Source organism: Carcharodon carcharias, chromosome 18 (genome assembly GCF_017639515.1).
Source record: "Carcharodon carcharias isolate sCarCar2 chromosome 18, sCarCar2.pri, whole genome shotgun sequence".
In the NCBI taxonomy this organism is placed as follows: Eukaryota; Metazoa; Chordata; class Chondrichthyes; order Lamniformes; family Lamnidae; genus Carcharodon; species Carcharodon carcharias.
The window spans coordinates 29,218,145-29,235,751 of NC_054484.1; the positions used below are offsets into that span (position 1 = coordinate 29,218,145).

General features: G+C 43.4%; 1 protein-coding gene across 3 annotated transcripts in view; it reads right to left on the reverse strand.

The window, feature by feature from the left end:
* Positions 1–1,378: 1,378 nt before the first annotated feature.
* LOC121290731 (interleukin-10 receptor subunit beta-like) overlaps positions 1,379–17,607 on the reverse strand; it is a 61,964-nt gene continuing 45,735 nt past the window's right edge. For 2 of the 3 annotated variants that reach the window (XM_041211574.1, XM_041211575.1), the window contains exons 5-9: positions 12,721–12,908; positions 10,842–11,005; positions 4,592–4,739; positions 3,670–3,827; positions 1,379–1,799 (exon numbers count right to left, since the gene is read on the reverse strand). In XM_041211574.1, the coding sequence (XP_041067508.1) occupies positions 1,488–1,799; positions 3,670–3,827; positions 4,592–4,739; positions 10,842–11,005; positions 12,721–12,908 (970 nt within the window). In that variant the 3' untranslated portion in view covers positions 1,379–1,487. The remainder of the gene's footprint in view (positions 1,800–3,669; positions 3,828–4,591; positions 4,740–10,841; positions 11,006–12,720; positions 12,909–17,607) is intronic. The other variant, XM_041211576.1, reaches the window with a different exon arrangement.

The following is a 17,607-nucleotide window of genomic DNA, read 5'->3' on the forward strand; positions in this document are numbered from 1 at the left end:
AGAAAATCAGAGTAGAGTCACCTGAGTTTTCTCTTGTTTACTAACAGCTGTAACCAATATGTCAATTTTGGCAGAGGGCTTGGAGGTCCAGCTTGACCTCAATGTAACTTAATCTGAAACAGATGGAAACATGTTTGTACTCAGAAGAGTTACACCTAGTACAAAGTTTGGGTTGGCCTAAATAGCCAAGTGGTTATGGTACTGGGTTTGTAACCCCAAGATCAAGAGTTCAAATCTCACAATGGCAAACTGTGAAACATGTAACTTCATCTGAAACAGATGGAAACAGGTTTGTACTCGAAAGAGTATCAAGAGTTCAAATCTCACAATGGCAAACTATGAAACAATGTAACTTCATCAAGAGTTCAAATCTCACAATGGCAAACTATAGAACAATGTAACTTCATCTGAAACAGATTGACCTCTTCGCTTAGAATATGGGAAGACTCGGGAGGGGATTGTGGAAAAGGAAACAAAGTTGTTGAGAAAAATGTATTTGGCTGAGTCTGTTCACTGAGATAAACACATCTTGGACTGGACGTTATTTTTAAAATCCCAATCGTGACAACCCGCACTGTTGTTGAAAATAAACAATTAGGCAGGAATTGCCTCAGGAGATCTTGGATAGATGTGGAAATGAGGGCTCATATTTTGTGGAAGCTGTAAATATCCTACCACCAAGGCTGCAAACGGGAGGCAATCTCACTTCAGTGAGCGGGGGACCCGGGACCACATTCTGCCGTTGGCAGCCAATTAAATGGCTGCTGCCCTATTAAGGGCCCTATCAGAGGGCCAGCAGCTCAGCTGCAGTACCACTAGTGGTTGCAACTATTGGGGCTGCACCAGGAGGATAAGGGTGCGCTGATGACCAGCACCCTCGAAGACATCTATGTGGGCAGTGGGGGTGGGTGCAGGCAGGCCTTCGCAATTGTGATTGGGGGGGAGGGGATGGTTCACTGAGGGCAGACAGCATGGTGGACTTCCTGCCACTTCCTCCGAGGAGGTGCCTCTGTGGCCAAAGTGCCCTAAATTGCAGAACCCCCAACCCCAGAGCCCACTGGAAATCTGCCAGGTTTTACATTAACAGGGGTGGTGTTCTCACCTTAACTACTATACTATTTACCAACTCCTGTCTGAAAAAGAATATCTAGGAGAGGGGATCTTCTGGTAAGTATTCCTCTCCAGTACAAAATGTTAGATCCAATTATTTAAGTTTTCCAATTACTTTGAGTTTTAAGATTCGTCTGTGGAATTGCTTTGTACCTTCCTCAATAGTCCTATCATTCAAAATGTTAGCAGCCTGAAGGTAGTTATGTTTTCTGGTTAATTCCTAAATGCTCTTTGTTGAGCAGTGAAAATAATGTAGATGACAGAGATACTCAGTTTCTTTTTCTTTAGTGAAAATGATTGCATCAGTACTGAGTATACCACAACTTCAGGAGGCAGACAGGAGGTCAGTGTTAATCCACCAAATCCATGCTGTCTTTTCATTCCAATGTCCTCGGTGCATCTTCTAGATTCTGTAAAGTTTTATGGGAAGCATTTTCCGTACTATTGGAATAATGTCCAGAATCTACACTTGATTGACTGCTTTGCAGATCATCCTCTTCATTATGGATCTTCCCATCAGACTTGGTTGTGTCTTTGTCTGACTTTGAACCATCAGTTTTAGTCGAATCTAGTAGTACTGAAGGAATTTCTGATTGAGAGACAATGGAGAGTTTGTCCCAATGGTCTTCATGCAGGTCGTCTTTATTCAGCGTTTCAAATATAGGTTGTTGGGATGGTTCAGTCAAGTACTGAAAAATGTAAAATTCAACTATTAACATTTATTTAGGTTAACATATTGATAATTTTAACTGAAAATGTGGGATTAATGTCATTCTGGTTCTTATAAAATTCGATAAAAAATCCCAAAAAAACAAAGTCCGCTCCCTAAAGGTTTTATTTGTCGTTTTGCGCTGACCTAACCAGCATCCATAATTTGTAACTTTGTTCCCCAATTTGTCTCCCACCCCCTCCACTGCCCATCATTCCTCAGCTAAAAGTCTGGGCAGATAATCTTCTCCTAAGCCATGGTCTGACAGTGGAAGCTTCAGAAGAGCAGCGTAATTCACATAATTGCATATGAAGATGGCTATCTACTCCACTCAGAACCTGCTTCCATGAGACATGTTACAGACAAGTGGAACAACAAAAGCCTGAATATACAGAGTGCCTGTAAAATAACAAACGTGCCAAGGTGCTTCATAAAGGCAAGACGGAACAAAATATGACACCAAGCCACATGACAGTTAGGGTTATGGGACAGTTGATCAAAAAGGTGGTCAATGAGGTGGGTTCAAACAGTGTCCTAAAGGAGGAAAATGAGGTTGAGAGGTGGAGAGGTTTAGGGTCAGAATTCCAGATGCTAGGCTCTAAGCAGCTGAAGATATGGCCACTGAGAGTGAAGAAATTAAAATCAGGGATGCTCAAGAGGCTGGAATTAGAGGACTGCAGATACCTCAGAGGAAATTATAGAGATAGGGAGGGGCCAGGCTGTGCAGGGATTTGAAAACAAGGATGAGAATTTTAAAGTCAAGACACTGTTTACTCAGGAACCAGTACAGACCAGCACAAGGTGATGGGTGGACAGAATTCGGTGCGAGTTAGGGTAAGGACAAAAGAGTTTTGGATGACCTCAAGTTTATGGAGGACAGGATGTGGGAGGCCAGTCAGGAGTGCACTGGAATAATCAAGTATAAATGTACTCAGGATTTTCCACCTAGGAAGTTCATGGTCTTAACCAAGTCAACAGGGCAAGAAGTAGAGCTGATGTCAAGATGAAAGAAAATAATTCTAATCTCTTATTGTTGCATGAATTACTAAATAGTATCTCTGTCATTCATACTTACTATGTGAGTACAGTGGAGCATGAATGCATGATTGACTGATGATCCAACATCCAAACTGTTGTAATGTAATATTCCACTCTCCCTAATTCCATATCTTTATGTATCATTTATAAAAACAAAATTATTTTATTTGTGAACCCAACTCTAAAAATTGACAAAACTGTAATAATGCCAATCTCCCCAAAATATGATTTCACTGCCTGGGTCACCAGTTACAAATAATGTTGTTAAACAACAGGAAATGGAGCTGAAGGATAAGGTAAATGTACAGCAATTTAAGCATGTTCCGGTTTATTAATAAATAACGTATTTACTGCTAACTGTAACTGCCTTATGATATTTAATACCATTGGAGTACTTTCACTTCTTGCTTTCAGGCAATTAGAGCCATGACCAAAGTCACTATCAAAAATATCTCCAGAGGAACAGAATTTCCAGATTCTTTTAAGGGGAGAAAGTAAAACCTCCCATTTCTTATTTGGTTTTCTTCTTTTCTTTAGATTTCCCCATGCCACAATGTCCATTTCCCATCTATGTTCACAGAAAGTTGACAGGCAAGCAATGTTAGGTCGAGATGATTCTCCATTTTCTGTTTTCTTGTTGAAAATGCTTCTGGACAATGTGCCCTGATGGCATGGCTAAGACCATATGTTTCCTATTAAGGAAATGTTGGGTATTTTTCTGTAATGCTATGCGGTCAAACATTAATCACTCAACCTTAAGATCTTTTAGCTGTACTGAAGTATAAATCACTGAGATAAAAGGGTAGCCATACCTCTCTTATATGTACTGGGAGACTGTAGGAAGGATACATTAGGTACTTGATGGCTTTGCGTGCATAGATCACAAAGAAGAAACAGCCCAACGTTACCACCAAAACAGCAACCAATGTTATGAAAAGGGCCTGGGCTGCTGCTATAGCTCTTCTCTTAGCTGCAGATAAAAGAAAAACAGGGTCTGGCGTTATGTGGACCAGCAACACAAGACATCAGCACTGCACAATACTCCATATGCCACCTGGAGCTGGGCTGCTAATTTTAATGTCTTGCAACTCCCTGTAATTTGAGTTCTGACCTCAAAGATAGCTAAACGAAATCAGGATTACCTCAAAGCTACTTCTGTCCCTGAAACAGAGTGCAGCCATCAGCCTGAAGTTATCGTACATTCTTTTTAAATTGAAGTCATCTTTAATTCACTTGTTCAATGTCTAGCTTCACCACTGAACATCATACTTTCAGCTGCTAAGACTCCAAAGCTCTGGAATTCCCTCTTCAAACCTCTTTGCTTCGCTATCGCTCTTTCCTCCCTAAAACCCATCTATTTGTTCAAGCTTTTGATCATCTGTTCAACTATTCTTTATGTGGCTCATTCCCAAAATTTAATCAATAATGCTGTGAAGCGCCTTGGGACATTTTACAATGTTGAAGGTGCTACATAAATGCAAGCTGTTGTTGCTGTACAGTAAACACGAGGATTAAGAGACAACAACAGCACCAACAAAGCATCGTAGAGATATGCATAACAGCGTGATTTGCCCATTCACCATGTTACTTAATAAAATTTGAAGTTTTGTGGTCAATGGAGCATATTTGCTCTCCAGCAGGAATATAATTCTGCCAAGAACATCAATAACAAAAACAACTTGCATTTATATATTAAAATTAAAATATAACTAAGAGTGAATGTAAAAATCTTACTATCAGCAGTGACATATTCACAAATCACTGGGCTGAGCTGTCCTGGCTTAGATATCTCCTGAGAATAGGCCTGTACTTTCAAGCAGTAGTTGGTCCATGGTTGGAGATCAAGCAAAACAGTTGATGTAGAAACAGTTTTATTATATTCCTAAAAGGAAATAGGGACAAGCCAATTGATTAGCATTTCTTTAACTGTTAGTTTGTGTAATAGTTGCTAGGTTGTTAGCACAACTTTGATGCACAAAATCAAAACCCGTCAACATTCCTTCATTGGAATCATCCATTCTAATATGTAATGGCAGACCAGGGGCAATAGAATTTGATATGGCTAAAGGATAAAATACTGTAAACTAAAAAAAGTATGGGCATATTTAGTTTGTGAACATTGTCAAAGTTGCTAAAGGTGAAGCTGGCAAAGATCTAGAGATACTAGAAGGCTTAGCACTTAGCATGGCGAAGTCACCGTAGAGCAGTAATCAAAAGCGTAAATGGAATCAAACTGTGCCAAACTATGTGGTCAAATTAGTAGAGTGTGAATTAGAGAAAATCATTCTAAAAGAGTATTGCTCTGGTGAGACTGCACCTCAAAAATTGTGTTCAGTATTGGTCACCAAGACTCAAAAGAGGACATTGAAGAGCGGAAGGATATGCAGAGAAAAGCCTTGAGGTGGACCTCTAGATTGGAGAACTGAGTTATGAGGAAAGACTGGAGAAACCTGGGCTTTTCAGTCTCAAAAGGCTTCTGACTTAGAGGGGGTATAATAGAGGTATATGATCATAAGCCACATGAAAAAGGAAAACCTCGAATAATATTACAAGTTAAACTATGGCAGGAAGACAAGAAAAGCATAGATCTTTGCCAGTTTGTACGGACGCCAAGAAATTCTTCACTCAAACAATGATCAACATACAGAACATAGGGTAGTGATGCAAAAACTCTGGAATAATTTAAGAAACAATTAGGTTCAGTGAGGGGCTAGATTAGACTTGTCCTGGATGGTAAACCAGAATGGATCAAATGTCCTTAAAAAAAGACTTGCATTTATATAATTATTTTCACAACCATCAAATGTCTCAAACCACTTTACAGCTAATGAAGTACTTTTGAAGTGTAATCACTGTTATAATGTAGGAAACACAGCAGCCAATTTGCGCACAGCAAGCTCTCCCAAATTGCAATGTGATAATGACCAGTTAACCTGTTTTTGTGATATCTATTGAGGGATAAATATTGGCCAGGGCACCAGAGATAACTCTCCTGCTCTTCTTCAAAATAGCACCATGGGATCTTTTAATCCACCCGAGCAGGCGTTGATTTACTGTTTCATCCAAAAGACACCTCTGAGTGCAACACTCCCATAATAGTACATTGGAGTGTCAGCCATTTGTGTGGCACCTTATTGAATGCCCTTTGAAGATGCATATAAATTACATCCATTGATTTTCCCTTATCTACCTTGCTCGCTAGACCCTGAAAAATCTCAACAGATTTGACAAATACAATTTCCCTTTCATAAAGCTGTGTTGATTCTGCCTAATTATATTGTGATCTTGGCTGGATGGTGCATGCCTTCATATCCAGGTGCCATATTTAAAAGGCACCCAGACATTTGCAATGTGAAATCGAAAACTGAGATGTCTGGAAGGGAATCTGCAGTTCCAGCTCCAAAGTTCAGTAATGCCCCCCTGCACATCTTCCTGGGCCATGTATATGTGGGAAGGCATGTACCCTACCTGCCTGATAGGAGGGGGAGGCCAAGCAGGGAAACCAATGCTGCGTGGGCATAGGTGGCCGATGCCGTCAGTGTCCAGGCGGTGCACAGGAGATCAGCCATACAGTGTCGGAAAAGGATGAACGACCTAATTTGCTCTGCCAGGATAAGTTTCTTCAGATGGTCGCATAAACCACAAAGACTCCAAAATGTCAGAGTGCAAATGCCAGTGGCAACAGCATGTCCTTCCTCACAGCCCCACTGCAATGCATCCACACTGTGGTGGAGTGCCCACTGTGCCTCCTTCACCCGTCAACAGACATGGAACAATGTATGAAAGGGGGATGGGGTGTGGGGTAAGGAGGGGAGAATGGGCTTAGGCGCACAGGGAGCCAACAAATCAGATGCCTGTCTGAGCATTCCAATTACATATGAATAGGCTCAGTGCTCTGGAGGGAACTGGTCCACAACCCTTCTGCACAATTTGCACCAGTGATGACCTGCCACACAGAACTGAGGAATGATAAATAAACCAAATTCCACTGTTCCACTCCATGCAAGATGCAACTCCTCTCAAACATGTTCTCTTCTTTGAGCAGGAGAAGCTCTGTCCCAATCGCAGAGAACGTGAGAGCAGGGGGTGGCTGGGGGGGGGGGGGGCGGCGTCGACCCAGTAAGGATTCATCCATTCAATGCAAACCTGAGGGTCAAATGTGCCTCCATGTTAGAGGCAGCTGATGATGTCACGTTCACTCTTCTATCTCACTTACAGGTGCCTCCAGGAAGAGACCAAGGCCCGAGGAGGAGGAGGTCTCCCTGTCTGGCCTCAGCACCAGCCCCAGCCCTGAGATGAGCCAGGAGAGAGAAGAGGAGAGCTCCATACCTGTTGAGGCATCACAGCAGTTACTTGCACCCTCCACCAGCTCAGGAACACACACCATGGTGGGTATTAGTGCTATTTTAGGAAGGGCCTCACAATCTGTGGTCACTGCACGGACATGCGTCCGCAGCAGGTGATGGCAGCTTCAGCCCAGCTCCCCGGCTCTTGGAGGACTGCTGGGGAAGAGACATCTGTGAGGTCAAATTCAGATGACGAGCCTCTGGAATCAGCCTTTCAACTCATGGTGGAAAGTCAGCAAGAGGTGGGGGAACATCACGCAGAGCATGCGAGTTGGAGGAGTTCGTCTGCCTGGTCTCTGATTAAGTGGTGCCCACATGTGCGAGCATGGAGGTCTTCATAGGGATGATGATGGAGACCCTAGTCCAGCAGAATGCCCATCTTCTGCCAGAGATGCACGCACACTTGCACTCCATCATGGTAGCCATGGATGATTTCATGCAGTGGCACTGTGAGATGGGAACAGGACACGTCGATGTCCCTCCAGGTGCTCTTTCCCCTCAAGGGGTCAGGCGGGGCCCTCGGGCACCCAAACGGAGGAGGAGCGACAACTGGACACCCCTGGGTCATCCGCTCAGGAATCTCAGAGGTTGTCTGCTCCCTCTGAATCCTCTTTGCCTGTGACCCCTTCAACTTTGTCCCTTGTCACCGCTGAGGGAGCAGCTGGCCACAAGGGGCCAGCCAAAGGAAGCCAGGCTCTCCAAGCCTTGGCTCTCCAGAGCATGGCCATCAAAGTCATCAAAGGAAACAAGGCAAACAGCTCCACTGGCTGTCTCCACCCCTGCTCTGGATGTCAGAGCAGCACCTAGAAGTAGTAGTAGGCCATGGAAAATCAATAAATTTTGATCACAAGTGGTTGCACCAGTGAACACAATATTGTCACAGATCATTCTGCAAATATATTCATTTTCACTCCAAAATGTCGACTGTTTTCCTCCAGCATCATTATATAGGCTTTGCGATCAACGCCCCCCTCTCCCCACCACCACTAGCAATTCTGCTGCACTCAGCCGGACCATGAGTGATTCTAGAGGGGGAAGTGCCTGTGGCAGGGCCTTTCTGGGCCTCGTGCACGCACTCTCCCGCGTATGTGGAGCCTTCATCCATCACATTCATTTCACTGGTCCTGAGCATTTTCAATGCTGTCTGCTGGGGTTCCCTTTCATGTGTCCATCTGAGCTGCCCTGCATCTCCGCCCACCCACTGATTGAACTCCCATGCTGCACCTACGCCCGTTCAGTACCAGACTCCGGTCACTTTGGCATTCACCAACATGGTAATCATTATGTTCTTTATGAGCTCCCACACCATTTTCCCTCCCCCAGTCATCCATGTCCTTTCCCTCATTATTATTGACACCCCTGGCATCACCTTCAACCTCCTTCCCATCAACTTCCAGTCTGAATCCTTCTCTTCCTGGAACGTCCAGGTAATTGCACATGCTCCCTTCCTCCCAGAGAATCCTACCCCCATCCACACTGACTTGCCCAACATCCCCCTTCCCATCCCACCGTGTGTGTGTGTACCTCCGTGCCCCCACCAACAACCCTCGCTGCCCCTTCTACCGATACCGTTGCACCCTCACCCTCCCAACCTACCAGCTCCCACTGCCCCCTGTTACCCTAACCATCCCCTCCTAACACACCCACCCTGAGTTCGCTCCCCAGGAGTCAGCTATTGACTCCACCAACCCCTCACTGTGAGCATGCTCACCTGGAGATTCTCCCCAGTTCAGATCTAGATATTCCCCCCACCAAATTGCCGCCCATCTGTAGCCCCCCCCATGGCGATGTCCCTGGAAGAATGTAGGAGTCCAACCTAAAGTCCCCGGAAGTTCGAAGCCTCAGTGAGGTTGAAGTTGCAGCGTGGATACCTCTCACCTTCTGAAAGCCACTTCGCAGATAAGACATGTGGATGAGGCTCCCCCCACCATGTGATGCACGTGTTCCTCCAGGGCCCGGCAGTGGTAGGCCTCCATCGTCATTTTCTCCTTGGTTGCCCGCAAGCTGATCAAGGAAATGGGATGCAAATCGGTTTCACACCAGCCTCCAGTGGGATTCCTGCTCGTCATGGCGGGCAGCATTGGAAGATCCCACTGCAATTTCACGCCGGCATGAAATTTTTGGACCTCCCCCTGAATTGCCCTGTTCCCCACTTGGTATTGATCCCGCTGGGGGAGGCATGGGAAAATTCCACCCTACATTCTTGCAGAAACTCTTACCTTTATTTATCTTTCTTGCTACTTTACTCTCAAATTCTACTTTCTTCCTCTTTATCAATTTTGCAATCATCCTTTGCTGATTTCTAAAGCTTTCCCAATCCTCAGGCTTATTACTCTTTTTGGCAATACTGTTAGCCTTTTCTTTTAATTTAATACTATTGTAACTTTTCTAGTTAACTATGGTTGGACCACTTTTCTCATGAAGCTTTTATTCCTCTTGGGGATGTATGCTGGTTGAGAATTATGAATTATTTCTTTAATGGAACTATATTGCTGTCCTCGACTGTTGCTGTGTCAAAATCCAGGAACTCCCTCCTTAACAGCACTGTGGGTGTACCTACATGACATGGACTGCAGCAGCTCAAGAAGGCAGCTCATCATCACCATCTCAAGGGCAATTAGGGATGGGCAATAAAAATGCTGGCCTAGCCAGCGACGCCCATGTTCCGTGAAAGAATTTTAAAAAAGTTTGCCGTTGCCTATCTACCATCATACCATTGATTCTAATTTCCTAATGTAACTCGACCAACTTGTCCCTTGTACCTACATAATTGGCTCTGTTTAAATTTAAGAGCCTAGGCCAGGATTTTTCAGTCGGCACGTGGGGCAGGCCCGATGCATCAGTGCGTAGAATGACGTGGGATAATGTCGGGGCACCGATGTTTTGGTCGGTGGGCACACAACGGAGTCGGCTGCGCGCCCACCGATAATTGATAGGCCTATTAAGGCCATTAACGAAGTAATTAATTTGAAGTTTACACTGCCGTCCAACCTAACGGTTGGCGGGCAGGTGAAAAGGCCAAGCGGCCTTTACATTTTTCCGGAAACCTCATCTACAAGCGAGATGAGGTTTCCTAAAGCATTTACGAATTAAATTTTAAAAAAAAATTCTGACAAATTAAAACATGTCCCATCTCATGTTTCATTAAATTTTTATTCCATTTATTTAATTTTTTAAAAAGCGCTTCAATCTCCCTGAGGCAGCTCGGTGCCTCAGGGAGATTGAAGCGCTTTTTCGCACGCATGTGTGAAAGAGCGCTGGACCCGACTCTCCCTCCTCCCCCCCACCCACACAGGTGGCACTGTACCGCTTGCATATTACACTGGGAGGGCTCAACCGCGTAAAATGATGGTGCAGAGCCGATCGCGGGCAACGGTCAGCTCCGCGACTGCCCCTGTCCGCACCCACCCGATGCGGGGAAAATTCAGACCCTAGTTTTGGAAGCTAGATAAGTACATGAAGGGGGGATTACAAGAAGAATATGCAGGTAGGATGAGATGAAGTAAGGCGGAAGGAGGCTAGTGTGGAGCATAGAAACCAGCCATTTAGCCCGACAGTTTTATGTAAGATTCTTTATAATTTTGTGAATCAACGTCTCTCCCCACCAGCCACAAGGGAACATTCTATAAACAACTTACCTTTAAATTTCCTTCTTCACTTTTTATCCAATAAAATACACGGTAATCAAGATCCGCATAATTGTTGCGCAGGGTAAGTCCATCTTTACTGACTGGATCCCCAATACTGACGTGTAGTTCACCTGCCTGTGAGACCACTCTGACTGTTGGAGGCCCAATCACAGCTAGAGTTTAAAAAGAGAGCAAATTGTTAGAGATCCAGTGTTTAATTTTCAGCAACATTCAGCGTATAATGTACACTGTGTTAAAAACTGTTCAATTTTCTTCTTAAAGGTTCTAACTTAAAGCTTAATTGTTTTCTTTTCCCTTTCACCCTATATTTTGCTGCTCCGGTCCTGAAGATACCGACCCATTTGAGGTTGCAAGCTCTCCAGTACCCCAGCAAAGTAGCCAAACTTTTTTTATTCTTTCACGGGATGTGGGTGTCGCTGGGGAAGGCCAGCATTTGTTGCCCATCCCTAATTGCCCTTGAACTGAGTGACTTGTCAGGGCAGTTAAGAGTCAACCATTTTGCTGTGGGTCTGGAGTCACATGCAGGCCAGACCAGGTAAGGACAGCAGATTTCCCTCCCTAAAGGACATTAGCAAACCAGATGGTTTTTTACAACAAAAAATTACAGTTTCATGGTCAGCATTACTGAGACTAGCTTTTATATCCAGATTTATTAATTGATTTTGATTAACCAGCTGCTGTGGTGGCATTTGAACCAGTGTCCCTAGAGTATTAGCTGGGTCTCTGGATTATTAGTCCAGTGACATTACCACTATGTCACCATCTCCCCTTAATGTATAAACTTGACAATGAGTTTCATCAGGCTATTTGTTTGTACAGAACAACTCCCTCTGCATACTTTCCAGATGAAGCTATTGGGATAGGGACGTGGAGCCTGAATCCAGGCCTTTGAGGCTAATGGTAGCACCTCTAGTGATGCCGTGGCAGAGATCAGCTAACTCAGCAGAGAATCTTCATGTTGACAACCATGTGGAGACATGTACCAGGCACCTTTAGGTTTGCCGTGTGCAGATACCACCCACTTTGAACAGTTAGGCCTCCAATCATGTCAGGCAAAACGGATATGTACCAAATCAGGCCATCTGGAATTGGACCAGGAATAAAAATGTTGCTGTGGCTCCAAAGACTGAAATGAGCATTTCTACCACTGTTTTGAGATGGCGGGGTCAATCCAAAGTTGGGACATCCACCTTTAGCTCTTTTTAATTAAATAACAAATGGGTTCAGTCAGTCACTTCAGTTTTCGTGGGTTCAGAGGGTTGTGGTTCATGTCCAATTCCAGACAGCTGAGCAGAGAAGGGTCTCTGGGAGAAAACTTTGTAAAATTACATCTATCATTATATTTACAATGTTGCCTTTTTTAAAAAAAAACCTAAACTGACAATCTAGTGCAGCACTGAAGGAGTGCTGCATTCTTGTCAGTGCCATCTTGCAGGTTAGAGGTTTTTTCTGTCCTCTTGGGCAGTTGTAAAAGAACCCATGATATTTTTTGAAGAAGGGCAGGGAGATTTCCATGGTGTCTTGGCCGATATGTATGCTTCAATGAACACTAAATCAGATTATCTCGTCATTGTCGCATGGCTGTCCGTGGGATGTTGCTGTGTTAAATTGGTTGCCACATTTCCCACATTACAGCGGTGACTGTATTTCCAAAATCCTTCATTAGCTGTTAAGTCATCCTGAAATCATGAAAGGCACTATATAAATGCATGCCATTTTTTAATAATAAATGATTACCACAGCTTTGCAGATCCAATCAAATACCTGTCAGAACAAATCAGCTATTCATTTGGGTATGTTAAGAAGTTAACGGTATGGAAGGTAGAAGTATTCAAGAAAACATCCCCAGTGTATGCAAAGTTCTTACTGTCTTTATATGGAGAAAACGGCTCTGTTTCAACCCAGCATGACGTTGTACTTCCACGCTCTGCTCTCACTCTTATGTAGTACTTTGCGTAGAAAGCGAAACTGTCTTGCAAATCACATTCTGTCCCATTGATACCTGTACAGTACAGTACTTCTGTCCAATTGTCATTGTTTGTTCTTTCAAAATTTCTGGAGAAAGTAAAAGATTACATGGAGAAAATTAATTAACAAGGTGATGCCTTAACAAGCTAAAATATTCTAAAGAGGTATCTAATCTTCTGTAGAATGCAGCTACATCAGAAGTGCTGCCTGGCTCAAGGACACATTGGGCTGGATTTTGCAGTTAGTTTAAAAAATCTGATAAATCACGCCAAAAGGTCATAGCTTTTACTTTTTAATAAGATGTACTGATTTGTTTGAAAAGGGATTCACATTAAAACACTGAAAGACTATGATAAATCTGAAGTAAAGTCTTACGGACTTGAAACGTTAACTCTGCTTCTCTCTCCACAGATGCTGCCAGACCTGCTGAGTTTTTTCCAGCATTTTCTGTTTTTACTATGATAAATCTTAAAACTTCCAAAAGGTCTGATTATATTAATGTTCTTAAAAGTCTATTCATTTTAACATTTAAGACAGCCTTCCTGCTGTGAGCCTCCTCAAAAAGTATTTGCGAAATGAGAGCAGGCCCCTTAATGCCTGGAAATGCCAGGTTTAAAATTTCTACATGAAAATAATTCATAATTAGTGGGCAATTAGCCCAAATTTCAAACTGATTCCGTACAGCTGTTGGAAATAGTGAACATTCAGGAACAGAGTTGGTTGGTGCACCGCAACTTGCGGATTTACACGTCTTGGTGAACATACTATGAAGTTGCTGAAACTTTCTGGTGTCTATTAGGGGCACCATAAAGTCCAAGCCTTTTAGTGCATATCAGATGATCCACTCCACATGTTAGTTGTTATTGTAACCTGGAATATATTGTGAGAGATGTTACTGTATGTCTGCTTAAGCACTTGAGCAATAATGTTCCATTTAATAATTAAAAGAAAATAGTTAATTATCTGCAAAGACTGGAGAAAGGAACTTGATGTGGACAAGATGGTCAATGGTGCAATAACATCCATCATTTCTAGGTCAATCTCTTTATAAAAACAGTTAAGACTTTTCCCCTCTGCCTTTCCTTACCATCAATAATTTAATGTTAGTCTGGACCATTGAAGGCCTTTCAGATAACTTCTAGACATTAGCAAAAATACTGCAGAACATAATCTGGCTAGCATAGATGTTCAAGATCTGCGTCATCTGTCAATACCTACACTAGGATAGATATTATTTTGTTCAGTCAGTAACACACATAATATCCACCATGCATATTTCTTGCATTCTGCTTAGTATTGAACTCTGACAGCTATTACATGATGAATCTTCCAGTCAATGAGGACCATAAAGTACTTTTAAAAGTTCAGCATTACATGGGTTATAAATATGTTCTGCTAATAATTTGATAAACACTTATAAATTTATAGCCACCACGGTTCCAAGGCTGTTTTAATGGTGTCGGGCTGTGGGGAATGGATATAATCACAATTTTCCTGTTAAGAAACCAGCATATAATTTTCTTTTATAAAAAGGCAAGATTGTAAATATAATGATAGATGTAATTTTACAAAGTTTTCTCCCGTTAATTTGGACCCTTCTCTTCTGCTCTTTACTTTAACTTCACTGAAAAAGACCTTGTTCAGATTTCTGTTTTTCCCCCTTGACTTCACTGTCTTCCTGGGACTTTTCTCCTGTTCCACTCCTTGGCTTTGGGACTTTCTGCTTTTCTTTTGGGACCTGTTTCATGCAGTTTCCTCTCCCATGTCCAGTTTCTCCTGGCACCTACTTCCAACTGAACCAAAAATGCTGATCTTGTCTCTGTGGGCCCCTCTGTTGCTAGGCAACAGGATAGTTCTTCCTACTTCAAGAGTCCTAAAACCTCATTAGAATTCAGGTATACAAACAAATCCCCTCAGAGTTGCAGGCATCAGTTTAAAATAAAACTAAAACCCAGGTTCCCTTAACACAAATACAGAAATATAAATTAAACTCAAACTTAAAGCTAAAACTTGTTCCTAACACCCACAAATGTAAACACAACTTACTTAAAACTATGATAAAAACAAAAAACTGCTGATGCTGGAAATCCAAAACAAAAACAGAATTACCTGAAAAAACTCAGCAGGTCTGGCAGCATTGGCAGAGAAGAACAAAGTTGATGTTTCGAGTCCTCATGACCCTTCGACAGAACTGTTGAAGGGTCATGAGGACTCGAAACATCAACTTTTTTCTTCTCCGCCGATGCTGCCAGACCTGCTGAGTTTTTCCAGGTAATTCTGTTTTTACTTAAAACTATCTCTAGTTCCTAACAAAAAGCAATACATTTTTAAAAAATTCATTCACGGGATGTGGGCTTCGCTGGCTAGGCCAGCATTTATTGCATTTCCCTAGTTGCCCTTGAGAAGGTGGTGGTGAGCTGCCTTCTTGAACTGCTGCAGTCCATGTGGTGTAGGTACATCCACTGTGCTGTTAGGAAGGACGTTCCAGGGTTTTGACCCAGCGACAGTGAAGGAACGGTGATATGTTTCCAAGTCAGGGTGGTGAGTGACTTGGAGAGGAACTTCCAGGTGATGGTGTTCCCATCTATCTGCTGCCCATGTCCTTCTAGATGGTAGTGGTCGTGGGTTTGGAAGGTGCTATTGAAGGAGCCTTGGTGAATTCCTGCACTGCATCTTGTATCTTTTGTGTCAATGGTGGAGGGAGTGAATGTTTGTGGATGTAGTGCCAATCAAGCGGGCTGCTTTATTCTGGACAGTGTCAAGCTTCTTGAGTGTTGTGGGAGCTGCCCTCATTCAGGCAAGTGGAGGGTATTCCATCATATTCCTTACTTGTGCCTTGTAGATGGTGGACAGGCTTTGGGGCGTCAGGAGGTGAGTTACTCGTCACAGGACTCCTAGCCTCTGACCCACTCTTGTAGCCACAGTATTTATATGGCTCGTCCAGTTCAGTTTCTGGTCAATGGTAACCCCCAGGATGTTGATAGTGGGGGATTCAGTGATGGTAATGCCATTGAATGTCAAGGGGCAATGGTTAGATTCTCTCTAGTTGGAGATGGTCATTGCCTGGCACTAGTGTGGTGCAAATGTTACTTCCCACTTGTCAGCCCAAGGCAGGATATTGTCCAGGTCTTGCTGCATTTGGACATTGACTGTTTCCAAATGCAAAAGCGTGTTCAAAGAAGGATAACTGCATTGGATACAAATGTAAACTGAAGATTGCAAGCAAAATATAAAGAAGCAATTGCAATTAAAAATAAAGAGACAACAAAGGTGTAACATAATAAATAGGTTTATCTAATATTATGTATATATATGTATAATTCCACAGGAAATAAATAAGGATAACAAAGAGTGAGTAATTGTAAGGCAGTCAATCAGACTGGGGAAATTCCATCCAGCAGGCAGTTATGAAAATTCCTGTAACTCTGTGACTGTGAGAAAATTCTTCAACTAGCACAAAACAGGCCTGATGAGGTTACTGATGATGTGAAAAATTACGCTCTGCAGACAATTTACTTGTGAATCACAAAAGAAATGGTTGGAGATCTTGCTGCCTGGAAATTTTGATGGTAATAGTCCAAGAAGCAGGCAACAACAAATACAGCTAGATAACATGGTGGAATAGGCTGGTGCTATGTCAAAGGCTAATGCAGTGCAGTGTTACAGTGTTGCAGAGACAAGAGTATTCTATACACTCCCTATATGGTGATCTATATCTCATCAACAACTCCCCTACTATCTACATTTCTACAAAAGCATGAAATCTATCATCTTTGTAATTCTGTTGAAAGGTCAGGGTACTGAAACGTTAACTCTGTTTCTCTCTCCACAGGTGTTGCCAGATCTGCTGAGTATCTCCCGTACTTTCTGATTTTATTTCATTTTTCCACTATCCCCAGTATTTTGGTTTGTTCGTAATCTGCTTGTCAGACAACAATCAGCACTGTTAACAGTACCTGATTCCTGGGTTAGCATTTCTTTAGAAACATTGGGCTGGATTTAACGCTCCCCCCACTGGTGGGTTTGAAGGCAGGTGAGGGCTTGTTAAATCCTGTGGGCAGACTGCTCACTGCCTACCTGCCCGCCCTTGCCCCTGTTGCAATTATATCAGTAGTGGGGATGGCATCAGGCAGCCTGCCCACTAGTGGGCCAATTGAGCCCCTTAAGTGGTCAATTAATTCCCACTCAAGGGCTTCATCCCGCTGCCACTGAGACTTAGCCAGCGGTGGGCAAGGCCCACTGCAAGCGCCCAGCCCAGTAGGTTATCCTATGTGCGCAGCTGGTGGGCCACCTAGGGCCATCAGAGAGTCCAGTCACATGGTTTTGTGCCCCTCCAAATTTGCCCTCGACACTACCCCCTCACCAGGGCCTGCCAGTTTGCACCCAGCGAGACCCCTGTACACTTACCCAAATCCCAATCCAAAGCCCCACGCCTGTCCCAAAGTGCTGGAGAGCTGCCAGGCTCTGACTGGCCAACAGTTCTCTGAGGCGGGACTTCATGTCCCTGAGGGGTAGAAATCCCACCTCCAATGTATTAATGGACAATTGGCTGTTAAATGACTGTGGGGCAGCTAATGTTCTCTTGGCAGGCTCCCCTATGACTTTTTTACTCAGGGGTGGGTGGTGGTGAGGGGGGTGTTGGGGAATCTGGTGCTTCAAATAATTCGACCCATAGGATCAGAAGCTTACAGTACTGAAGGAGACCATTTGGCCCATTGTGTCTGCGTTGGTTTAAAAAGAACTACCCTGTCTAATCCTACTTTTCAACTCATGGTTCATATGCTAC